This window comes from Hesperophylax consimilis, chromosome 23 (genome assembly GCF_061612785.1).
Source record: "Hesperophylax consimilis isolate HC1 chromosome 23, BYU_Hcon_1.0, whole genome shotgun sequence".
Taxonomy (NCBI): Eukaryota; Metazoa; Arthropoda; class Insecta; order Trichoptera; family Limnephilidae; genus Hesperophylax; species Hesperophylax consimilis.
The window spans coordinates 11093341-11119472 of record NC_142858.1 but is presented as its reverse complement, the minus strand read 5'-3'; the positions used below and the strand labels follow the sequence as shown (position 1 = coordinate 11119472).

Sequence of the window (26132 nt, the reverse complement as noted above, 5' to 3'; positions counted from 1 at the left end):
TTCCGTTGAATCTTTTCATTGTTATCTGAATGAATATTAAAAAATGGAGACCATAACGTAGAGTTATACTCAAGTTGGCATCTGACAAGGGTTTTATATAACATAATAAATGTTCCTAAATTATTGAAATCTTTTGCAGCTCTCAAAACAAAGCCAAGAGTCTTTAGGGCCTTGTTGATAATATTATTAATATGACATACAAAGGTGAGTTTACTGTCGAACATAATGCCTAGATCAATAATTTTATTAACACAAATTAAATTTTCATCATTTAATGAATATTAAAAAAATAGGATTACTTATTTATATAATTATAGAATTTTTAAACAATTTTGTCATTTAATAATGGAAATCAATGTAGAAAAAACATATTACATGATGGTAAATCCAAAAACACCACGACTACAGATTATGAAACCACAAAAAAATTGCGCGGGACTAACGTTGCCAACGTAAAAACATAGAAACTGCTATCCAACATTTAATATTACAGCGTCATGGCCCCATGTTCAGTATTTGAATCAGTATTTTTTGTAATGGTATCACTCAATTGCCAGGGCTCCTACCAGGGAGCAACGTGACAAATGTAAATTATCTCTCATAGCGAGGTTGAGGACCGACTGATATTTGGGGCTTATGAAAAAAAATGATAGTAGGAAGAATGTTGCAAAAAGCATTTAAAATGCAAAATGCAAAATGGTTTTTAGAAAAGCATTTAAAATGCAAAATGGAAAATACCCATTTTGCATTTCCATTTGAAATGGATTTATTTGAAATAAAGCACATCTCTGCTAAGACGTTATAATTGTACCATTTATGCAGTGTATATGCAATGCCAAAAATCTCGCAAATGCGCTATAGGACACAAAAAATAAATCTATTTTTTTTATCTACCGCATTCAAAAAGCACGTAGTTCTCCCCACAGGTGAGTTCATTAATAAATAAGTGCGGCTTGCTCTACTATATAGAAGATTGTGATGACGTCCTCGAGAGTGAGACTCTGGTACAAAAAAATTTATTTGGGCCAGTATCTCATTATTAGATAAGTAACCGTTTATTAGTTGAAAAAAATATTTAAGCAAAGCAATTCCTCTACGTGTCTCTAGGGAGTGGTAATTGGTCATGCCTAATATATAAATCGATGGGTAAAGCCAAGGATAACGTCCATAGAGCCGCGAGAATAAAAACCTTAAAAAAAATTTATGGACTCTTTCAATGCGTAAAGTGTATGTTAATTCATGTGGAGCCCAGATGATCGAGTTTGATTCAAGTAAACTTAGGACTAGTGTGTTATATAATAACGTCAGTGTTTTTGTGTTACGAAACGGATATGAGTTTCTAATTACGAAGCCAAGAAGCCTGTATGCTCTACTTATTAAATCATCGATGTGTTGGTGAAAAGTTAGTTTGCTGTCGTAAATAACTCCTAGATCTTTGATTTGGTTTAGGTGTTGGAGAATAATTTCATTGATTGTATATTCAAATACATGCGGTTTCTTTGATCTTGTATACGAGACGATATTGCACTTGGGTGTACTGAAGTTCAAGCCATTTATTTTGGCCCAGTTTGAGACGCAGTCAATGTCACTTTGAAGGAGAATACATTCAATATGGTTTTTTATTGAGCGATATAGTTTCAAGTCATCTGCAAATAGTAAATACAGCGAATGTGTGATGACTGAACCAATATCGTTAATAATAATCAGAAACAGAAGTGGTCCAAGGATAGACCCCTGGGGAACTCCAGAAAAAACTATGAATTCAAAAGAACTGGAACCCTTATAATAAACAAACTGTCTACGATTTCGAAAATATGAAGCAAAAAATCAGAGTAGTCTTTTGGAAAAACCAAATGAAGCCAAGCTTATTTAGAAGAATGTCGATGTCAACCTTGTCGAATGCTTTTTCCAGGTCGAAATAAGCAACATCCACCTGTCCCCGATTGTCGAGAGTTTGTGATAAGAAATCTGAGATGCATAAGAGGTTTGATGTTACTGACATCTGGGGTCTAAAACCATATTGACGGTCATCAAGAATTGGATTAACCTGATTAAGTATATATTTATGTAGAATTTTCTCAAATATTTTCATGATGGAACATAGAACGGCAACTGGTCGATAATTCCGGATATCGCGTTTGTCTCCCTTCTTGTAGATAGGGGTTATTTTAGTTAATCTCCAGATGTCTGGGAGAATCCCGTTTTTTAGGCATACATTGAAGAGATGACATAATGGTGGTATTAAAAGGTCGGAACAACCCTTTAGTATAAATGTTGGAATATTGTCAGGACCGATGGAGTGAGGTTTCTTTAAATTTGAGAGTGCCTCCTTAAGGCGAAATAGGTAGACTTGACCTGAAACTTGGCATTTTTGAGGCCAGTTTTAGACGTATGGACACTTTTCTAATGAAAAACACAAATTGATTTCGAAAGATCGTTATTTTATCTATTAAAGTAAGATGTTAAATTTTGAAAAATTATATTATTTTCATACCATAATAAAGTGTTACCGTTGGACGATGAGCAGATTTGTTGCATTTTCAAAGGCGAAGTTGTATTATACAACAAATATTTCAAATCATATAATAATTCAGTATAAACAATCACAAATTATCTATCATATGTATGTATAAGAATTTTGTTTTTATTTCAAATAAAATTACTAATAAATAAATCCGAGGACGCGTTTTGTGACGAAAATCCCTCAATTTGACTATTTATTTATGACCTTACAAATTGGTATAGTTGAGATTTTTTTACAAAAATAATTTACTATGATATTATTGAAACATTAAAAATAGTTTATGACCAAGAAATATATTCTTAAAGTAAATAATAGTAATTAATTTCGATTCGCGTTTATTGTTTGTTCGTTGTTTCTGATTACCTCGGCGCAAGCCGAAATTTTATCATTCCCCGCTGCGACAGGGCGGCGAGCGGACGTCTATTCCACGCCAGTCTACTTGATAACATTTTAACGAAATTCCTCGTTTAAAAATGGTGAGAAACATACTATCGGACAAAATTTTTATAAGAAAACAAAAATTTCATCATCAAAAACGTACATGGGAGAAATATTTGCAGAAAAAAAAAGGGTTAATCATATTTAATTATCCTTGTACATTGTACGTACTCTATATGCTACAGGGTCGTTCAAACGAATCAGTTAGAATACGCATTTATTTTTTATAAAATTTAGCGATAATTTTGTGTTGTTTAATTTTCAGGGAAAATAATCACCTACCGACGAATGATTGCGATTCTGAAGCAAATATTGTCTCTAAAATTCCGTCGGTATGTGTAATTTACATTAATATTATTATTATTTTATTATGTAAATAGGTAATACCTACAATATATTGTGAATCATGGATATTATGGTGACTGAAACCGTCAATATCGGGGTATTTATAAACTAGCAATTATTCCCGGCGTTACGCGAGTTACACGCACAAAACCATACCCTTGTATACATGGTGTCGGGAAACGCGTAGTATATTACTGTGACCGATTCAACTCTAATTACCGCGGTAATTATAAACAAGCATTTACTACCCGGTGTTGCGCGATTTACGCGCATGCAACATTACCACGTGTACACGGTGTCGGGAAACTCGTAGTGAAATTACGGTGACTGAAACCGTGAATATCGCGGTAATTATAAAATATCAATAATTCCCGGCATTACGCGAGTTACACGCACAAAACCATACCCTTGTATACCAGCGCCCTTGAGGTGATTTTGCACAAAAACGGCGCTATACAAGTCATCCAATTATTATTATTATTATTATTATGGTTTCGGGAAATGCATGGTATATTACGGTGACCGATTCAACTGTAATTACCGCGATAATCATAAACCATAATTTACTACCCGGCGTTGCGCGAGCAACACGTATGCAACAGTACCTTGTACACACGGTGTCGGGTAACTCGTGGTAAAATGTTTCCAGTCATGGATTCAACGTTGGGATAAGTATATCTCTAGTCAAGCACAGTACTTCGAAGGAGATTAATTCCATTTCCATGTAAACTTATTTGTAATAAAATTTTCTTAGTTACACATTAAGCTGTACAATTTCTGTTTCGAAATCTTCCTCATATAAATATATTTAACTGGCTACAAAAGAGCAGGAAATGCCGCATTTTAGTCTATGCGTATATGATTCCCGTCAAAATAACGGTTTTGATTCGTGATGTGCGATTCAAATCATGTTTTTGTTAATAATTTATATTCTATTGTCCAATTCCCTATTACATTGGTATAATTCAACATATTTAGTATTTTTAGTGTTACTTTTTGTCAGTTTCATAATGTCATATTGTGAATTGAGCTTCTTGTTTTAGAAGAAAAAAACGAGGTTATTTTGATATACTTACTTTAGTATTAGAAATAAAACTTACTGGTAATACCTATCTTACAAACGGATAAATATGTAAGACGAGAGATTTTTTACAATCAAACTTAATGTTAATTAATCACTTTTGTAAAACCTATGTAAAATAAAATTTAAAAAAAAACAAGTGAATAAAAATAATTGAAAATTAAAAAAAAAATGTTTATTCAATTTTTTTATTATTTTAATATAGATCATAGTTACATTAATACATACATATTTTGCAAAATATAATATTTAGGTACATAATTGGTCATGTATATCAGAAAAGAGGAGCACTTGTAATATAAATAAAATAAAATAAAAATAAAATATTTTAAATATTACTCTTGTAAAATACCTACCTATTTTGTACCTACTATGTCAACGCACTGCATTTGTATTTATTTATGTTTACGCACTCCGACGTATAATTTACAAATATGTATGTAACTACTTATTAGGAAGAAAGCTACAACCGAAAATTCAAACACAATAATTGTTATTTCATCGGAACCATGCTGTAGGTTTCGACCGCCGCGCGGAGTTACGACTGGCAGTGGAATGAATATGGTATTTCTGTCTCGTTCTAAAAAACTTCCGATCGCGAGACTGTCTTTTGACGAAATTCGAATTCTCGGTCGCTGGTTAATACGCCTTAACATCTTTTTCTGAAATACTGACCAGGTCGAATGAGTGCCCAATCTGTACAGTGTGAAGGGTAGAGTCAATATTGAGAGTTGGTTGGACATTTTTGTAAACAGATGAAAAAAAGGTCGCAAAACTATTAGCGATTTTATCATCAGTAGTCAATTCCTCTCCGTCAAGAATCATAGACTTAAATGAGTTGTTGGATTTTTTAAGATCCTTAATGTACTTCCAAAACTGTTTGGGATCGATAGACAATTTTTCTTCCATTGAAGTTAAATGATTTTTAAAAGCTTCACTGATTTCACGTTTTACGATGGAGCGATAGGCTGAAAAACTAGCATAGTCCAAGTTGTGATGAGTTTTTTTCCATTGCTTATGAAAAATATGTTTAATTTTAATATTTGAAATAATACTATTGGTGTACCACTTAGGATATACTCTGTGTGCCGTAGTGCGAGGTGTGGAAATGGGTATACACTTGTCGAATATATTGTAAATTGAATTGTAAAAATTTGTACATAATGCATTCATGTCTGTTGAACTTTGGCAGACCGGTTGCCATGAGCATTCAGAAAGCAATTCATATAATAAGTGGAAATTTCCTTTGTTGAATCTCCAGGCGTTTATGGTTCTAGCTCCATGATAGGAGGGAACTTCTATTGGACTTAGGTTTAGACATGAACTTGAACCACCTGAGTGAGCCTCACTAATACTTATAGACAAAGCAGGGTGGTGCTTGTCCTCGTTTGTAATAGGGTCATGACATTTCTCAACACACTTTACAAGATCCTTGGCATTACATAAAACTATATCCAGAGTGTTATTATAATCATTACATATCAAGTTATATTCTTGCAAACCGTAAAAAATTTAAAATAATTATACAAGTTCACAATATTGGAGTTACAGGAAGGGAGGTTCAAATCACCTAATATTAAGATATTTTTGTCATTGAGAAATGTTATGAAAATAACATACGATTTTCACTCTAAGTAAGAACCTGTCAAATCTGTGATTTATCTTGTCTATTGTTTATGCTCTGGCAACTTAGAACTTGAACAGGAAGTGAAAAGAAATTCAAGATGGCTTGACTTCCCGGCCGGTCACAGGAGAGACAGGCTGTCCGGTCGGGGGGTCAATTATTATTTCTGGAGGTCTGAGGCTCTAATCGAAAGTTATTTCATGGATTTGCGATTAATACCGAAATGTTCAGTTGGTGCTTCGAGATTAGAAGTCTAGTCATATTTCCCGCGAGTGGAATTCGCCCCGGGTGGCGTGAATAATGAAAACGTTTTTACCATGTGTGGCCGTGGGGGTAATCATAGTTTATCCAAGCGATCGGTGATTATTTCTGCCGATAAACTGTTTTTGCCGTGTGCATTTTGATTCAGAGCATTATTAAGTTCCACCTTGCCTCGTGGAAGGGCAACTTACGGATTAACCGTCTACTCAGGGCTGGACCACACTGGGCCGTAGGCCAGCCACATTCTGATGCCGTCTACTCCTCTTGGCTGGACCACACTGGGCCGTAGGCCAGCCACATTCTGATGCCGTCTACTCCTACTGGCTGGACCACACTGGGCCGTCGGCCAGCCACATTCTGATGCCGTCTACTCCTACTGGCTGGACCACACTGGGCCGTCGGCCAGCCACATCCTGATGCTGCCGTCCTCTAGCTACATGGCTGATTCATCTACTCCGCCATTCGCGGCACTCAGTGTTCGTTCCTCATAACTAAATACGTTCTTATTATTTTAGACAGGGTAGATAGATTCTACGTTCTGGTCGATGGGGGTAAGTTTTCACCTTTTTTGTATTTCTCTGTGAAATTTATCAAATATAATTTGTTACGGCCAGTCCAAAGTTTATCCAGATTACTTTCATTCTACAACCTTGCAACTTCCTTTCGAACGTCATGCATCTATTATATAATTTTCCCCGCCCTGTATGTAAATTAATACATAACATGGCGCATCAACGTGGTTGGTTCGTATTTGTTCTTATTATTTGATTTTGAGTCGAAGTTGCAAGCATTTTAGTAATCATGTGTATTTGTTTTGTTTCGACGTGTCTCACATAAAACATAACCTATAAATGTTATTAGGTACATAAATGTCAGTCAACAGTGCGAGCTTATCAAAGTGCCATCAGTGCAACCAACATAAATAACGATTTGTACGCATTATTATAATTTATTTTTATTTTACGGGCAATATTATTTTATTTTACGGGCAACACAATACTATGTGTCAACTTGACAGCTAGGAATGTCAAGCGTAAACAAACATCGCGATTTCGACAACAACTGTCAAAATAATAATACACTTTGAAAGTTTCGATAATTATGTTATGCAACCAATACTATACAGTGCTTATAAGTGCATTTAATTATATATTTGCCTCGCGGGAGTACAATATATTCATAGCTATCGTCATTAGCTAATTTATAATCATTTTGTATTCAATACTTGCGGTTTCATAAGTAAACTTCAAAATGTCGACAATAATAGACAACAACAATGAGAAAAGGAGATGTGTCATACTGAAACACATTCCTCAGGGAACAATATTTATTGTTATTTTTTGTAAATTATGGGGGCATCTACAATCGGAATGTAGGAAGAAGAGTCACAACAACTCTAAACCTAGGGTTGCTTCTTTAAAAATATGGAGATTAAAAAAAAAAAAAAGGAAAAAAAAACTAAATGTGAGTCGCTCTGTTCACGCGCCTTCCTTTGCGCAGAGGAAGTGCGAGTGGCAGAATTGGCTCCGTTTGGTTAGACAGTTCTGAGGTGGAGGTACCGCCGCCGAAGAAAAACAGAAAATTTAATTTTACTCCAATAGATTACTCGAGTATAATTTCTCATTAAAATAATAAGTTAAAACTTTGTAGATTATAAAATATTCATATTTTTAAGTTTGTCCTTCACGGAAAATAAATTTTACTCCAGTTGGTTACTCGAGTATAATTTCTCATTAGAATAATAAGTTAAAATTTTGTAGATTATAAAATATACATATTTTTAAGTTTGTCCTTCACGGAAAATTAATTTTACTCCAGTTGATTACTCGAGTATAATTTCTCATTAAAATAATAAGTTAAAATTTGGTAGATTATAAAATATATATACAAATGTGAGATGCTTCGAAACACAAATACATACATATTTCTGGTCACGATCAGTTCAACTTAGCTCATATTTATTTTTAAGTTTATTTTTATGTCAACTTGGATTATACGACGATATGAACCCGCATATCCTCTTGTATTCTAAGCTTAATATCATATGAACTGTGTTCATATACCTTTATATTGTATTACTTTAAGTAAAAACATATGGAATTATTCGCCCAGTATTTCAAGATGTTCCGAGTTTAAATATATTGTGCTTGCATAGGTCTCATTGCCCATTTGTCTATGTAAGTATCTTTACTATTACAAAAAATTCTTGTTAAGTTTCTATAAACAAGTTACTACTGAACTAATATTAATAAATTTATATAATATTAAAACTTCATCATTTGAAAAATGTAAATCAATCCTAAAAATAAATTAGTGATTGATTGGTTCCTGTGAGAACCTCGGTAATTAGTTACACTAATACTACAATTTACAAATTGAACCCTCGGGGACAAAAGACGAATACTTAATTGATTGGCACCATTTTTAACGATGGTTGTAGACTATTTATAGCACCATTTATTTACGATGGTCGCTAACAATTCTATTGGCACCATTTTTAACGATGGTTGTTTACTAAATAATGTGGCATCATTTTGCGATGATTGTAAGACTATTCATAACACCATTCATTTACAATGGTTGGTTATATCCTGTATTTCATATACCAATGGTAAAATAAACTTATATATTGTTTTCTATTGTATAACTGTCAGAAAAACTAAACCCACGAGACCAGTTTAGGGAGTTAGATAGGAATACTCTTCTATAGAGGAACTCTTCTTTTCCAAAATTGATTTAGAATCAGTGATAAAGTGCAGATGGTACACCATCTACGAGTGTAGCCTACTTTGGCTTATTTAAAAAAGTGAATCTGAACAGTGATGCTTTGTGCATATTTAATGTTTTGATGTATATTGATGTCATGCTTTAGTGATAATATTTGTATACTAATTTTAAGTTCTATTCTGTTATAGATGCTACGTCTACGGTAGTCCCAGACGAGAGTCAGAATACATCACCCAGCGTCGTACATGCTGCGGGTGATTACGGGCCCCGTCCACGTATCTTCTTACTGCTAATTGTGTACAATTTAAGTTCTTTATTTCTAAGTTCTGATTTTGTTATATCTAATACTCTGAACTTCAATTGGATGCGCCGCAGACTCATCCATCATGTCTTACGCATGATGGGCGCGACTGATTTTGTGACACACCCATTTGCAAGCATACTATTACTTTTAGTACATTTCTGCAAAATAACTCATTTTTTTTAATGTTATTATATCATGTATGTTTTAGGAACCCATCAGACCAAGTTAGGGTATCTCTTAGCTCAGGCTTTTATTTTGTTCTCCTTGTGTTTGAGGGCAAACACGTTGGGGGCGACCGGGGTAATGTTATGAAAATAACATACGATTTTCACTCTAAGTAAGAACCTGTCAAATCTGTGATTTATCTTGTCTATTGTTTATGCTCTGGCAACTTAGAACTTGAACAGGAAGTGAAAAGAAATTCAAGATGGCTTGACTTCCCGGCCGGTCACAGGAGAGACAGGCTGTCCGGTCGGGGGGTCAATTATTATTTCTGGAGGTCTGAGGCTCTAATCGAAAGTTATTTCATGGATTTGCGATTAATACCGAAATGTTCAGTTGGTGCTTCGAGATTAGAAGTCTAGTCATATTTCCCGCGAGTGGAATTCGCCCCGGGTGGCGTGAATAATGAAAACGTTTTTACCATGTGTGGCCGTGGGGGTAATCATAGTTTATCCAAGCGATCGGTGATTATTTCTGCCGATAAACTGTTTTCGCCGTGTGCATTTTGATTCAGAGCATTATTAAGTTCCACCTTGCCTCGTGGAAGGGCAACTTACGGATTAACCGTCTACTCAGGGCTGGACCACACTGGGCCGTAGGCCAGCCACATTCTGATGCCGTCTACTCCTCTTGGCTGGACCACACTGGGCCGTAGGCCAGCCACATTCTGATGCCGTCTACTCCTACTGGCTGGACCACACTGGGCCGTCGGCCAGCCACATTCTGATGCCGTCTACTCCTACTGGCTGGACCACACTGGGCCGTCGGCCAGCCACATCCTGATGCTGCCGTCCTCTAGCTACATGGCTGATTCATCTACTCCGCCATTCGCGGCACTCAGTGTTCGTTCCTCATAACTAAATACGTTCTTATTATTTTAGACAGGGTAGATAGATTCTACGTTCTGGTCGATGGGGGTAAGTTTTCACCTTTTTTGTATTTCTCTGTGAAATTTATCAAATATAATTTGTTACGGCCAGTCCAAAGTTTATCCAGATTACTTTCATTCTACAACCTTGCAACTTCCTTTCGAACATCATGTAGATGGGATATATTTTTCCCCGCCCTGAATGGAGAATTATGCTCTACCGTCGGTAGGTCGGTTTGGCGAGCTCTTTTCCAGTTCAACCACTGGAAGGGACTCTGGCGCGTTGGCCTTCAAAGACCAACAAAGTCAAACTTGGCCACCCACTATTCAATCATATTAACAGTCAATAATGTACTTAGAAAAACCACACACAATAACAGCCTATTAACACATCTATGGGCTAAGTAAGTATCGTAACATTGTGTCGAATACATATTCATAACAGAAGATTATAATTACTTTCTATTTTTTCGAACATGTTGTAGTATAACGAAGTTGAAGAACGCGGTGGCACATATATCACACATACAAAAACAGTTGAAGATTTCAAGGATAGCTTCACCCACGGGGATTCAGTGTCGGGGATGTCCATTGAAGAAATTCTCTCAGCATGGGTTACAGAATCAGCACGAACAGCCAGGACGACACCTCCCGGGCGTGTGAGGTGGTCTTCTGATTTTCTGTGATTTTCTGGAAATAGCTCTGAATTATGCACACTTGGTTTCAGCCACGATTCAGTGATTGCTATTAAATCTAAGTTATCTCGAGCAAATAGGTTGTTTTTAAATACTGCCAATTTCGTATTTAACCCTCGAACATTTTGATAATAGATAGAGAGGTAAGAATTATTTCTCACTCTTAGAGTGTTTCGTTTCATCATTGGTTGCAACATTTCTCCGAAAAAACCACTCATTGAATGCAACATGATTTGGCCATATGTTCGGGTCCATATAAAACGAAAGCTTCGATTCCGGGACTCCGATCCGGAAAGAGGCGTAGTCAGCTTTGGCTGTCAACTTGACAACATCGTAAACAATTTCTTTGTTTATGTTGAGAAGGAATTTTACAATATCCTCAACCGTAGTGTTGACATCGAATTGCCAGGCATGAATATACTTGCGCCTTTCAACGGCTATGAGGCCTTTATGCTCAGTCGCGGTACCATGAAGTACTGGTCGTCTTTTTTTCCTATGCGTAACTCGGCGCCAATGGGGTTAGCTGAAGTGGAGGTATAGGCTTCTGTTTCAGATTCGGATTCTGCTGTATCGGTTTCTGCAGTCTTCGATGTTACAGTATCGGTAGGTTGGGCAACGGGAGTTGACATCTTCTTCGGTTTAAATGGGCCGGACAGCGGCCTCTTCCCCTTGTCGATGGTCCCAGAAACTTGAGTTGTTTCGCCTTCCTTTGCACTAGCTGTTGCGCGGGTAGACATTCGACCTTTGTTTACGGTAACTTTCTGCTCTGTGCGAGCGGCCGTATGACGTATTTTTTTAAATTTATTTCGAATATCCGAGTTTGAAGGGCCGAGAAAATACGTTTTACACGGATATATGTCGTAGTTTTACGAATTTACACCAAATATCTGAACTTAAAGGGTCGGCCGCGACAAAAAGCCGCGAAATCTCGATTTACGCGTAAATATATTGTATTTTTAGGAATTTATTTCGAATATCTGAATTTAAAGGGCAAGACCGCTAAGGTAATCGGCCGCGAAAATAAAGAAATAATTGGTATTAATACGAATTTACTCCTAAAATACCACCCGGATTTGAAGTGGCGGCCAAAAAATCGATTATCGGCGTATTTATTATTAAATTATCGAAGGAAGCAAACACTTTGTGGCTTGACATTAATTAAAAATAATAAGTATTTATTATTTTTTTTTCATAAAATTTCGTATTACGTGGGAAATCGTTAATTCGAAATTTGATTTTTGATGTCCCGTGGATTTCGAATTAACGAGGTTCTACTGTAATAAGTTTGGTACCTTATTTCCGTTTCGCATCGGTAGAGCAGCGGCTTCATAAAGTTGTCTATTCTGCCTGACGAGTTCCTCTTGTCCAGACAAATAGTAAGATCACTGAGTTTAATCTTCTTCCTCACATGAAGGTCCTCCACTGTCATATCTGAAAGAGATTAATTTAAAAGTAAATCACTGTGACACTCGAAATTATTTTAATGACATTCATTATGCGCACCATCAAACTTTTTTTCCATTTGGGTTACATTCTGGTATCTGAAAAGTAATCAACGCATACACAAGCAGTACTCATTGTTTAAAAAAAATATTAACAATATTATCATCAACATCAGTGCTATAGTCCATGGAGACTCCAATGTCTTTACTCCGAAGGACTCCTGATGTCTCCTTAACCTATTTTTCGGTGCCGTTGCCAATAGACACAATCAAAAAAGCATTTCTCTGAGCTATTCCGAGGAAACTACTTATGGTAGATTACACACTATAAAAAAACATTTTCTGGTAAGACGGCACAATTTACAAAAACAGAACTGCTCGGGTGTATACCATGTTAACTGACAAACACAGGTTTTGGATATAGCATTTTGAATATTTGGATGCATAAAAATAACATAATTCATAACAACTTATGGCTTATTTTTTATTAAACTTTTATTGTAAGGCAATAGCACTTATTACAATGTTATACTTATACTTATGTTCAATTATATGATTACAAACAAAATAATTGAACTCGAAAAATGGAAAAAAAAATGTTACCATCCTTTACATCAGGAGTGGGGAATCTTTTCGCCATCAGGCGCCATTTGGAGGTTTGTAGTATCACCCGTGGGGGTCCACACTTAAATTTTGGTGGCGGGGGGAGGGGTAAAAATCCTCCATATATTTTTATAAACTTATAAGTACCGATTTTATTTAATTTTTAGATCACACCTGACAAGAATTCTTCAAATAAAAATATGGAAAATGCGTGACCAAACGCCATATTCACAAACGAGTCGAGAAATTTAAAAGAAAGGTTTCCTTTGAGTTGCGTCTACAGATGAGTCTGCATATCGAGTTTTGAGTTGGTTTAACTTTCTGCATAAGAGTCATCGAGCTTAAAAAATCGTTGCTCGTGGAACAAGTTACCAAACAGTTTTCCTCGGAATTTTGCAGCATATGGTGTGAAACTAGAATTCCACTGGAAAATGCGAACGATTTCCTTCTAAATGCGTCAGCAGACGATTCACTGGAATTTTAACACATCATTCGGAAGACTTAATTTAAGTTTGAATCTTTGTGCGAGTCACCAGCTCTGATTAAAATTACAACCAGCACATAGTCTGCAACTAGAATTTCAAAACTGAGAATCATGAGAATCGTTTCCTTTTTTAATGCGCCTGCAGATGAAACCACAACTGTAATTTTATCTGTAAGCGAATCCGCAGTGTATTTAGAAGAAACCTCGCTTTCTGAAAGTAATTTATTTAATACTCTTTTTTTGTGGTTAGTAGACCGCACTGAAAGTGCTCACAGGCCGCACTGAAAGTGCTCGCAGGCCGTACTGAAAGTTCTCGCAGGCCGCACCAAAAAGCCTCGCGGGCAGCAGGTTCTCCACCCCTGCTATACATCAACATAAGAACCAACTTATGGTATATAAAAATGGTATACAAACAGTTTTAATACAACAAACAGTTACAAACAGTTTTAACAGCGTTTCGTCACAACGGGTCATGGCCTTTCACGTACAGCGTTGCGGACGGGCGTTTTATTTCTTCGCAATGGAGTTTCGGGTGTTCTTTGCCGCCATTTCGTAGCCATTGCGCGGAAATTATTTCTTTCTTATGGTTTACTACGGGTACGGCAGTTAAGTATGTGTTGTGGGAGCTGTTTTAAATTCTCAAACTAATTGTGCCATCATTTCGCATGGGTTTATTGCAGACATATTTAGACAGTTTTTTTCAAAGTCGACCAAACTATTGCAACCATTTCGGAACTTAAACGGTTACGAAAAACTGTTTCAAAATATTTTACTCACTTTAATAGCAGCTGATCCACATGTATTGTCTGTTACTTCTGACAGATTCCTGCTGTCTCCTTACAGTTCCTTATACCCAATAATAAGGTGCTCTCCACACTTTCTAGCAACATTATCTAACTTTTAAACGGCAGCTGATGCACGTGATAAATTTTTAATTAAAATTTTTTGCGGAATGGAATTTTTATGGATACATCCAACGGTTCTTAACCTGGGCTTAAAACTTGATTAATTCTTTGTTCATTTGACATACATATTATGTAGAAGATTCATTCTGATTGAATTTAATGTCTTTCTAAAGGCCTCACACTGTTCTGTGTTTGCGCATACTAGTCGCTGTCATGTGGACGCAAACTGTTTGCCCATGCAAGACTTTGTGTGAAGACGGACCTTTAGTTTTAAGTTTTTAGATTGTTAAATACAAGTTTTCCAACAAAAATCATAATTTTCCTGGAAAACTTTAAAAATTTAATTTTTAAAATGCAATGAGAATTTTCTTTTATTGAAAATTACCTTGCATAAAACTCAGAATTTCATAAAACAATATTCAATTCCGTAAGTCTAAACTTAAATTTTAGGGCGCTCTCTATGAAAAAATAATATGAACCTATTAATTATTTTTGTGAATTCACCATACGTCTTGCAAGTTTTTTCTTGTTTTGGTGCATTTAAATGCGCATATTTAAATTTTTTTTTTTTGCATTTTTTCCGCTCTTTACTGATAAAGTGACCTAAATAAATGAATAAGTTACTGGTGTTACACATAATATAAAAAATGACTCACCAGAAAAAGATGGCTCCCATTTGCCATTGACACTGTCCATAGAGAGGTGTTTGATGTTGACTGATAGGACAATATCTTCCTCGACATATTTCAGGATCAGGTTATTGCAGCGGAATGAAATATTGTTGACCACGCGGTTGACCAATGACTGGACATATGTGGCGGGAGCCTCCAGTACTTCCCTATGAATTAAAGTCAGGAAAAGGGTACAGTAATGTTTAAAAAACAAATTCCTTTTTACATGTAGCAAAAATATGTGGTTGCGAGGGATAATTGATAATTTTCTGAACTAGAAAGGAAAACAACAATAACTTACTTTTTTATTTGTCTGTCGACACGTGGTCTTGGCTCCGAGGAGGGCTCGGTCTTCAAAGTCAGGACACATTCTGTAACAAAAGTGATATTGTTTACATAAAAACCCAAAAATAAAATAGAAACATAATTTTTTAAATACATTAATTTAGTATTTGAAAATTACCGATGGTATTGATGGTGACCATAATTGGTTCCGACATAATCTTCATCCATGGTACTTGAATGATGAGCTCGTGGATGGTACCGGATGAAAGATGAAAGGGCAGATTTAGCTCTTCTTGGATGATGTCCGTCCGCAGCTCCAAGTTGTGGAGGGCCAAAGCACCTTCCCATAGTGACAGCTGTAACAAAAAAATCAGCAATCAACAGGAGTATTTTCAGATTGCCGCTATGCGACAAGGCACCACCGTGGTTTGGGAGGAACTTGGGCATTTCTATCAGTACACAAACCTTAACACAGGAACACTTAAGAGATATTCTTGAATAAAGACAAAATACCCATCGTGAATCTTATTCAGCCTTTCCAGAAATCTTTAATGAAATGTTCATTTAGCTGAATTGCTAACGCTATTAGAAAAAAATGGATCTTTGCTGATATCAAACAAAATTGCAACACTAGCTGGAAGAATCATTTGTAATCCATGTATCTCAGGGCATAGCTTAGGCAAATAAGTGCATAGCGAATAAACACGGGTTCCCGGTGTGGTAAAAATACATTATGAATGGCTTTAGTTATGTTTGTTTGGATTAGACACTAATAATAAACCAATATCAAAGTCATTGCCGGCAACCCATGCTTTTAGAAATAAATTATTTACATAACATACAGATGATTTCAATATCCGTGATAAAGAGTAAAAATATTAGATAATTCACAAGCTTTGTCTTCCCCATCTCCTTTCCCTACCATCTTCTTTCATAAACAGCATTTCCCAAATTGCCGTGCCATTATGGTATGATTTATATGCACAACATTGTCTTCTTATGGTTATGGTTATGATATGATTTATATGCACAATATTGTTTGTATTCTTATGGTTACCAATGTATCGATAATCTTTTATTTTATATAAATTTTAGTTTTTTTTTCCCCTTTATTTTTGTTATTTCTGTTGTATTATTTTGTTCTATTATTTTATACAATTCTTTTATTTTATATAATTATAACTTCACATTTCTCATAAATTTAATTATTTCTTCTAATGCTGTCTTACGTAAAGTCACAAGGAGGAAATCCGTAATTGGTTTTATTTTGGCTATTTTACTTATGTACAATCTGTAAAAATGTAAACTGTTGATTTCCCAAAAATGAATAAATAAATAAATGAATAAATAAATAAATAAATAATCCTCTTGGACCCGGACAGTTTGGACTCTTGTACATGAACATATAAAGTGACACATGGTTATATGTACTTATAGATACTTTTTTTAAATGCTTATCTCTAAATATTTTGGTATCAAGAAATTTAAAAACCTTCAAGCCATAAAAGTTAAAGGCAGCTTAGCTTTTATGACCACAACATCAGATTATGATTAAAACACTACCTAAATTACACTAAATTTACCGCTGCCTGTGACCATTTATGGAACAAGCAACAACCCTACCTCAGGTCTCCCACGACATGAGAATTAGAATCCGATGGATCCACTCAGCTACTAACAGTTAATATAAAGGCAAAAAAAAAATTAAAAAATTATCGTCTGCATATGTTGAAGTCTTTTGGAAGAACACTTTCATAATACATACTTTTTCGTCTACAGATTGTATTATAGGTTCTTCAATCTAGTTCTGGAGGACTGGAAACAAGACTTAGATAAAAATAAATATGTGATCGCGGTTTTCCTGGACTTTCAGAGAGCTTTTGAAACGATAGATAGATATAATTATTAAAAAACTATCTAAAATGGAATAAAAGGAAAGGCATTGAAATGGTTCAAGGATTATTTAAGTAATAGATATCAAACCACAAAAGTGGGTGAGACAATATCCGAACCAGTAAAGATTACATTGGGAGTACCACAAGGGTCGGTTCTCGGACCTATTCTTTTTATAATGTACATTAATGATATGGTAAAAGTATTGAAACATTGAAAAATTAAGATTATTTGCAGACGACGCACAGATATATATAACAGGAGAAGATTATGAACTCATAATGAACCACATAAATGAAGACCTACATAATATATCAATATGGCTGAAGAAAAATAAACTTAAATTGAATGTAAACAAAACAAAAAAAGACATATTGATAGACGGTGAAGTATTGAAAGAAGTATTCGAAATGAAATATTTGGGGGTATTAATTGACTCCAAATTAACTTTTGCTCAGAACAAAACAAATTATTAAAAATATTGCCAAAAAAATCTCACTGTTGGGAAGAATAAGAAGATTCCTTAACACAGTTTCCAGTAAAAATGTGTACAACGCAATTATTGTACCACACATAAATTACTGTAGCAGCATTCTATTCTTATCCAACTACGGTTTAATGAAACAAATGACAATTCTACAAAATAGAGCAATGAGAACCATATTGAAGAAAAATAGATACACAAAAATTAAGAACATGTTGAAGGAGTTAAATATCTTGTCATTTAAACAAATTATTTACTTTAATACCATATTTTTAATCTACAAGATAATCAATGGCCATACGTCTAGTGAATTCCTAAGAAAAATTGATAAATTACAGAACAAACACACACATGAGACGAGGAAAAGAAATGAATTGAGACTCCCCTTCAGGAAAAAAACACAGAGTCAAAAGTCATTGATGTACAGAGCGTTGAATATATTTGGAGAGCTACCAGAAGAAATAAAATCAGAAGAAAACATAAAAACATTTAAAATTAAATTACGAAAATATGTGATTGATTCATTTTAAATGTGTTACTATAATTATATGTTTATAAGGATTGTATTAGGACATAGATAACTATGTACCTACTTAAAATACCGCAATAAACAATAAACAGGTAGGAGGAATTTTACTTCAATTTCGGATTAACTATCATCAAATTGTGTCCTAATAATCCAGTGCAACCAGAAATAATGAGTTTCTCTGCAATCCGATGGTCCTCATACGCGGAGCATAGGAACTCACACACGGCTGACCATCAGCTTTGCACTACAGCTCTTCATCCATTAACCTACTTGTATTACTGTACACAACTAACATATATGTGGTACTATTTCCAGCCTAAAGAAAATTTACCAAGTGGACTTCCTATCAGCAGTGCATTAGCCTGTCCTGACCCGTAGAATGTAAACCGTGCAAAACATCTGTAGAATATAAAAAAGACGTCCTGTCGACCTCATGGAGCATTGCCCTTTTATTAAAATTATAGTGATAACAGGTGGATTGTGCACTCTCCAACCTAAGGGTCCAATCCAATGAAGAATTAGATCACTTCTCTAATACTGTTGTTCCAAGACATTCGATTCCTAGATCTTCCTTATCAGATGTACTGCTCCTGCCTGAACATTAGGTGGGTATCTTTCTTCATCGCAACACTCAGGGTGAATAGACAACTATGATGATGGAAGTTTTCTTTTTGGCAGTCCTGCCGAGAATTAGAGGAGCGATCCGACCAGCCGCGAGACTGAAGCTAGATGAAATCCGGTCAATAAGAGTAAAAGTGTTAACGAAAAGATGACCGTGGAGGCCAGGAGCAATCACACCTGGCAATCACACCTGAAGTTTATCGACTCTAATCTTAGGCCATCTCTAAACCCAGATCCTTGTAAATTTCTTCAGGCATTCGAGATTCTCTTTGTTCGAAACAAGATCAGCATTCCAAGCTGGCCTCGTGATAGTTTTCAGACCTTCCAACATTTTGTCTCATGCGTCTGTCAAAATCTCGCAGTGCCACAGAAAGTTTTCAGCTGATTGGTTGTTGTCACCATACGCACAGATTGGATGGGGAGACAGGGTCAGGCTGTGCAATCTTCCCCTGAATTCTCCATGACCTAATAGCATCTGTGTTAGGTGATGATCCAAATTGATAAAAGCCTCTTCCATTCTGGCTTTAACTGACGGGAAGAAGGAGAAGGTCGACCTATCCCAAAGTTTTTACCATTCACTCAGAGTTCGTTCGCGCATCTCTTTTAACAGTTGAGGGAGAGATACGGCCCCACCAAGTGTTAAATCAACACCCAGGTGGACAGCTGGCCTTTCAATTATTAACTTTTTTGGTCAGCGCCTCCCTTATTTCCATATCAATGGGCAAAATGCCAGCAACAGCCAATTCTGTATGCAACAAAGAGTGCCACCAAAGGAGTTCGCTGGCTCTGCTTAAGTGCAGAGTCGATTAACACATTATCCAGACGGTGCTTCCACACAGAGACTGCGTAAGAAAATTGCGACACGTATACCACCCTATACAGGAGATGAAGTGCCGGAGAACGCAATCCGAACTCTGCAGTTGAGTCTTTTCAATTTCAAAAACAGAGCCTGGACATTGCTGGACACACTCTTAACATGCACCAGAAAAGACGAATAGCGATCCAAGATAATACCTAGATATCTAGCATTTCCATAAAACGAATGTTTGAGTCTCCCATTTTATTGGAAGGATTTCTTCCTCTATCAAGAAGCACTTCAACTGTGAAGTTAGGTAAAGGGCCCGCACATACCACAACTACGACCCTGTACAAATCGCAACCATTCAATTCGGAAGGCACCTCTAGTCTGGAGCTCCAAGGTACTTGAGAAAAAACCTCGTCTCTGTGCAAAAATAGGCGGTCCGTTTGATATATTTCCTTATCGGAATAAACAGATTGCAATCTTTAGAGCAGTGTCGTCACGTGGAAATGATATCCTAGTTATTCCGGTATTTCAATGGAAGAAACTCCGAGGAACTAGCGTCATTGATGCCTTGGGCACCAGTGCATAGACGGAAAACACGCCAACCTAGCGCCTAACATTTGTACACAGTTGACATTTGTCACAAGGGTCGTTTCTACGACCGTCCCCAAGGATGACATGGGCCCTAAGAAAAATTATTTTCCTCAAGGCCTCTTGTGTGGAGTTAATGTAAAAATAAAAAAGAAGCAAAGCATTCCAAAGCAATATTCTGCAAGGATTTTAGCCTGACTCTGCTTCTTGTTTGCCTACAATAAAAAATTATTGGATATTCGTATTCTTACTAATTTACATTTTCTTCTTCTATCCTTGAGATGACTCAAAATTTTACGGAGTAATCAATGTAAATGATAATTCTCCACTTATCTTAATAGCTTACAGAGAAAAACAAGGTGAATGCAAAATCTTCTGGAAAGAATTGGCACTTTACATAAATGCGTTAAAATTTAATGGTTTTGAAATGAAATACAGGGCATATGGACTTTTCGAATGTTTGCAGTGAGACTTTTAAGCTTAGTTTTGATTTTGTATTCAACTTAGTTTTTGATGCACATAAATAAATAAATTTTTCACCACTTTTGAAATCCCCATCCTGCTACCTGAATTCTAATCAAGCAATTGGAAATCAGGTTTTGAAAAGTTGTCGTATTTAATATCTACAAACATCCCCTTAAAGTGTGGTCAGAAGTACGTCCGGCACACCATCAACTGCCGGTGTACATGGGAGATTTCAACAGCCACCACTTTCTATGTGGCTACTCGACGACCAAGTAGACTAGTAAGACTCTCTGATAAAGTTGGGGAGCAAATCACTGGTTGTGCAGGATTTATGATTTATTGAGTTTTTATGCATCAAAACACAAAGATGAGTTGACTAATATGGATCGCAAAGGAATGAAGGGAGAAGTGAGGGGTGGAGCCACAGGTATCTTAGGGATTCGGCAGTCAAGATCGATACCTAAGTGGTTGTGGTTAGCTAACTGCTTGACAACAGCTGCCTGTTTTGATTTATGCAAAAAAACATTGCCAAAAAACATAATTTATTTTATTTTAATTTGTATCAGACACAAATATATTAAAATGTGTTCCAATCAATTTATAAATTTTCATTAGTTCTTGGAATACGAAATTAACAGCCTTGTAAAAACGAAACAATAGAATTTTTATCTTAATTCTTTATAATAAATACATATTATTACTAGTTAAATCGAGTCAGCAATTGCCTATGTTTGTAACACAGTCGAACACAAAACCAAGGGAGACTCAAAGAAACGCTGCGTCATGTTTGTTTTGTACTTGCATGTATATTAGCACCTCGTTTATATAGCATGTACAACCATAATTTGATTATAGATTCACGGCCAAGGAGTTTGAATGTTTTGAGAAACTCCACACCCGCCAATTTGTGTTTTCATCGATATTACTTTCATTGTTCATCAGGCAAATGTCGTGATGTGTTGTTTTTATGACAGCCTCGTCCTTGATTGAATCAAAAACTATAGGTGTCCACCACCAGCAGGGCCTTCTAGGCCCATTGGAGTTTTCCAAGCCTTCCCTCTCCAAGGCTGGCAGAAAACATTTACCCAAAACCCTTTCACTTTTACCAGGCAAAAAATAACAACAAAAAGGATATATGCTATTGTTTTCTTAATTCTTGGGAAAAAACACATCAAACAAATTAAAAAATTAATTTGTATTTATTTTATTTATATTCTTGTGTTTTAACCTACCTTTAATTAACATATTCTGAGGATATTGAAAAAATTATTTATAAAAACAAAATTCTCTTCTGTTCAACGTGTTTTATGTTTTACAATGATCTAATTTTATAAAAGTTGCTCTCAATGTGTGGCATATGGAAAATATTAACTTTTTATAAGACATTAACATTTTGATAAAAAAACAATCATTTTGTAGAAAATAAAAAGTGAAAGATAAATCTTTCGAGATTTACTTTTTCATTCCCTGTAAGGAATGCATGCAATTTCATTATCATTCGGAAAAAAGGATGTTCCTGTCATTTTCCACCACAGTGAAAAAGTTTTTGAATAACTTTTTTATCAATTTCAAAATATGATACATCCCTTTGCAAAAAAATAGTCCAATCTTGAAAATCCCACGGTTAAAAGTTATTTCCAGCCGGAAAAACAGAAAATTTTTGTGAAAATGAAATCTATAATTTATAAATGCATCTGCTAAAAATGAGTGCATCTGCAGCAACGCCATGAGCGGCTAGACGAACGCCATATTGGAAAAATGATTTCACGAGTACCCTTTGAAAACATCTAACTATTGAAAAATTGCACTTGTAACAAAAAGATAGCAAATTTGAAAATAACAAATTTGCCTTCATCTATTAATAAGCTACGGCAAATGTGTTCAGGGTGCAGGTTCAACATTTACATGAGACGAAGTCTTCACTGTTCAAGCTTTAATTTTAAATTATTATTCTGGAGGCAAAACGCCGGTAGACTGTAATGTTGACAAACCAATCTTTCAGAGTGTCAAAAGTAAGCAAATAGAACCCTCACAAGACAATGGCCTACAAGTACATATTCCGAGTAGAAACTTATAGGAAAATAAAAGAAATTAAAGACTTACAGATTGCGCGTGAGACTGGAAGTTTTTAATATACTTGTCAACGTGAGACAAGATAATAGGGGTGACGTATGCGTCCGCTCTTTTAAACATATTGGAGGCACTTTACATTACGTTTAACAATTAAGAGAAATAACTTCGCGAAAATGTTTTATCGCGAGCAAGAGAGCAAAAGAACACACTACCACTTCACCATGTTGTTTAGTTACTAGTTCCCTCGATTAATTTCAAAATCTCTCCCGAAAACGAACTTTCCTACGCAGGAGATCATCTTGATAGAAAAACTTTGACAATCATCTACACCGGAAAATACTGAAAGCATAGACAAAGACGATCTTTTCAAAACATAGATAAAAATCTTCAATAGATGCGCATCCGACTACTAGTTTTTCTTTATCGAGTATTTGAGTAGGAACTAGAAACCGTAAATATAAATTCTAATATTTTCTCGGAAATTAAATTAAGCGTTGGTTTTATATTATGTATTTGAAAATAATATGTACTTTTTTTTATTTTCCTTTTATTAACTTTAGACAAGTAAGGTTTTTCAAAGCACATTAGAGTTGTAAAAACGACCATTTCCCATGCGAAAATATAAAGCGTTCATGTGTAATTTTTGACCACGCGTTGGGGTTTTCCTGGATAAACACCGATACCAACAAAATCAATGGTAATGTCACTGTTCATCGTGAGTCTTTAGAAGCTCTTCCCATTGAAATAACCTTGGAACAATCACAAAGAAACATTAATCAATTAATCAATATAAATACTAAAACTCAAAACAAAAATTAATAAATCGCTCTGAAAATTTTAAGAGAGAGGTCTAATAATGTCAATATTCAGTTCGTTTGTATCACATCCATTAATTTTTTTCGTAAAGTTTTAGGCTAGCTTTAGACTTGTAAGTTTTTTCGTAAATTTACGACTTCTAGCCAATGGGCATATTGGATTTTCAAAATGCAATATGCCCATAGCTAGCCTTATAACTTATAATAAAATAACATAAAAGATGAACCCTCACAATTGAGCTAACTGTTTGTGTATTCTTATATTATCATTATTTGTTTATACATTCAGTTTACATTTTCATTTTACAGTTTTGTGAAATTTAAAATTGATTGTTATTTCTTTTTCGGAATCTTTCTGGTAATTAATTAAAAACTTTTCGGCCAGATATTTATAATTGAATTGCCTCATTGTTTTTTTTACTTTTTGGAGGTGGGAAAATTGATGTTAATATAAGATTTTTTTTTTGAATGGCAGAAATTTCGTACAAACATCAATAAATTTTTTTAACTTTTTTTTTTTTAAAAGAAAGACAAACATTCCCGGGTTACGAATAACCCAACAATGTTTGAAAATCTCCTACTACCACCACAGAAAGCCGAAAATGTTGCTTGTGTTGTGATGGAGGACTTAGCCAGCCGAGGAATCGAACACGCGACGCTCGGGTGAGACCCAAGCGCTATGCCCACTCAACCACTGACCGGTCATACATTTTTAAGTTGGGAGAATTGATTTTTGATTTCTGTTATTTTAAAATGGTGCAATTTTTTTATATCCTTATAAATTTGTAATGTTGCATGGTAGAAGTAAAATGCATTTTGTTTTTCTAATTTTAATCTTAAAACCCAAGTTTTGATAAATACAGATATGGTTTAAGAAGAATTGTTTTAAATGTAAATTTTTGTGCTTTTAAAAGCGGTTGTGTGTATTTTTATAAATTCCATCTCATCCTACAATGCTGTTATATTTTATTGATTGGCAGAATAGAAGGCAAAGCATGTCATTCTAAGTAAATTTTTATTTGGGATATGTCTAAAGATGTTACCTTACTCTGTCTTTGAGTGTGTTTATGTGTGGAAACCATTTTAGGCATTGGCCTACAGTAACTCCTAGGTATTTTATGTGTGAAAAAAATTTTAGACATTGGCCTACAGTAATTCTTAGGTATTTTATTTTGACTTTACTTTAGGTACTTCACAACCTTCCCTTTCCCATCTCCATTCCTTTGTCCTTACAAAATATCCCAATAATAATTGGGGATACCTTAGTCCATAAATCAACTACTTATCTAAGAAAGATTATCTATACACTATGTTTTTTTTAATCTAAAAATCTAACATAGCATTGAAGTTAAACTACATCATGAAAAAAAATCAGTGCATTTTTGGCATTTTGAATCCAGTTCCAATTCTGGAACCAGAGCTCAAAACGACACAAAATCGCATAAATTATTTTGAGAATTGAAAATTAATCTGAGATCGCAATGGCAGATTGCAAAATCAATTATGCATATTTTATTGTCAGGTTAACCAAGAAGCGCATGCGTGTGAAATGCACGACGGTAATCGATTTCAACCTGCAACCACTATTTTTTCTGTTTTACAACTCTTTTATTTTTAATTTTGTAAACAGTGTACTCCCATATCCTCTTTGTAAGTTTGCATGCTAAAGAACCACTGATTTCAAAGACTTCGTATATGGAACTTCCATTTTCATCATCTACCTACTCTTACAACATACAATATCTTACAAATTAATAGGGTGCTACGGTGGTATTTAAAAAAAAATATGAAACCGCATTAGAGTCCCAACTGCTCCCAACCGACTGGAGCCAGTGAGACTATGGCATCCTCAATTGGGATGTTGTGAGGATGAAAGTAGTTTAGAGAGGAAGGAGATGGGGAAGAGGACGATGATAAAGTACCTGGCTATTCAGATCACTAAACACGGCGAAAGCTATTTCAAGCAACGTTTCAATTCTAAATGGTGATCTTACATCTTACACCTTGATACTGACAGTATCTTTCATTCTGGAAATTCTCACACAGGCATAATTAACAAACCAAATAAATGTTTACAAGTGTTTGTATTCTTGGGGTACGTTAGCTGTAGGGTTTTTTCCAACTCCCGGTGTCGGTAGAACTATGACATCCCCAAAATTGGTTTATTGTAATAGGAATTGGAAGATGGAGAAGAGGAGGTTCGGGATGTACCTTACGTTGAGATATGGTCACCAAATACGGCTAAAGTCATTTCAAGCAACATTTCAATTATGAAAGGTGGTCTTCACCGACAAATTACTATTTATTTTAATTACAAGAGTACTTTTAATTTTTAAATATTATATCAATGTGATTTGTGTTATCTTTTTTAACTAAATAA

The 26132-nt window shown here is 35.2% G+C and overlaps 1 protein-coding gene across 1 annotated transcript in view; it reads right to left on the bottom strand.

Moving 5' to 3' along the window:
- Positions 1–23256, bottom strand: part of Vps13B (vacuolar protein sorting 13B) — a 120306-nt gene extending 97050 nt beyond the window's left edge. Inside the window, exons 1-5 of the mRNA XM_089645666.1 lie at positions 22968–23256; positions 15658–15835; positions 15496–15565; positions 15180–15361; positions 12382–12520 (exon numbers count right to left, since the gene is read on the bottom strand). Of these exons, the coding sequence (XP_089501792.1) occupies positions 12382–12520; positions 15180–15361; positions 15496–15565; positions 15658–15835; positions 22968–23057 (659 nt within the window). The 5' untranslated portion in view covers positions 23058–23256. The remainder of the gene's footprint in view (positions 1–12381; positions 12521–15179; positions 15362–15495; positions 15566–15657; positions 15836–22967) is intronic.
- Positions 23257–26132: the final 2876 nt, after the last annotated feature.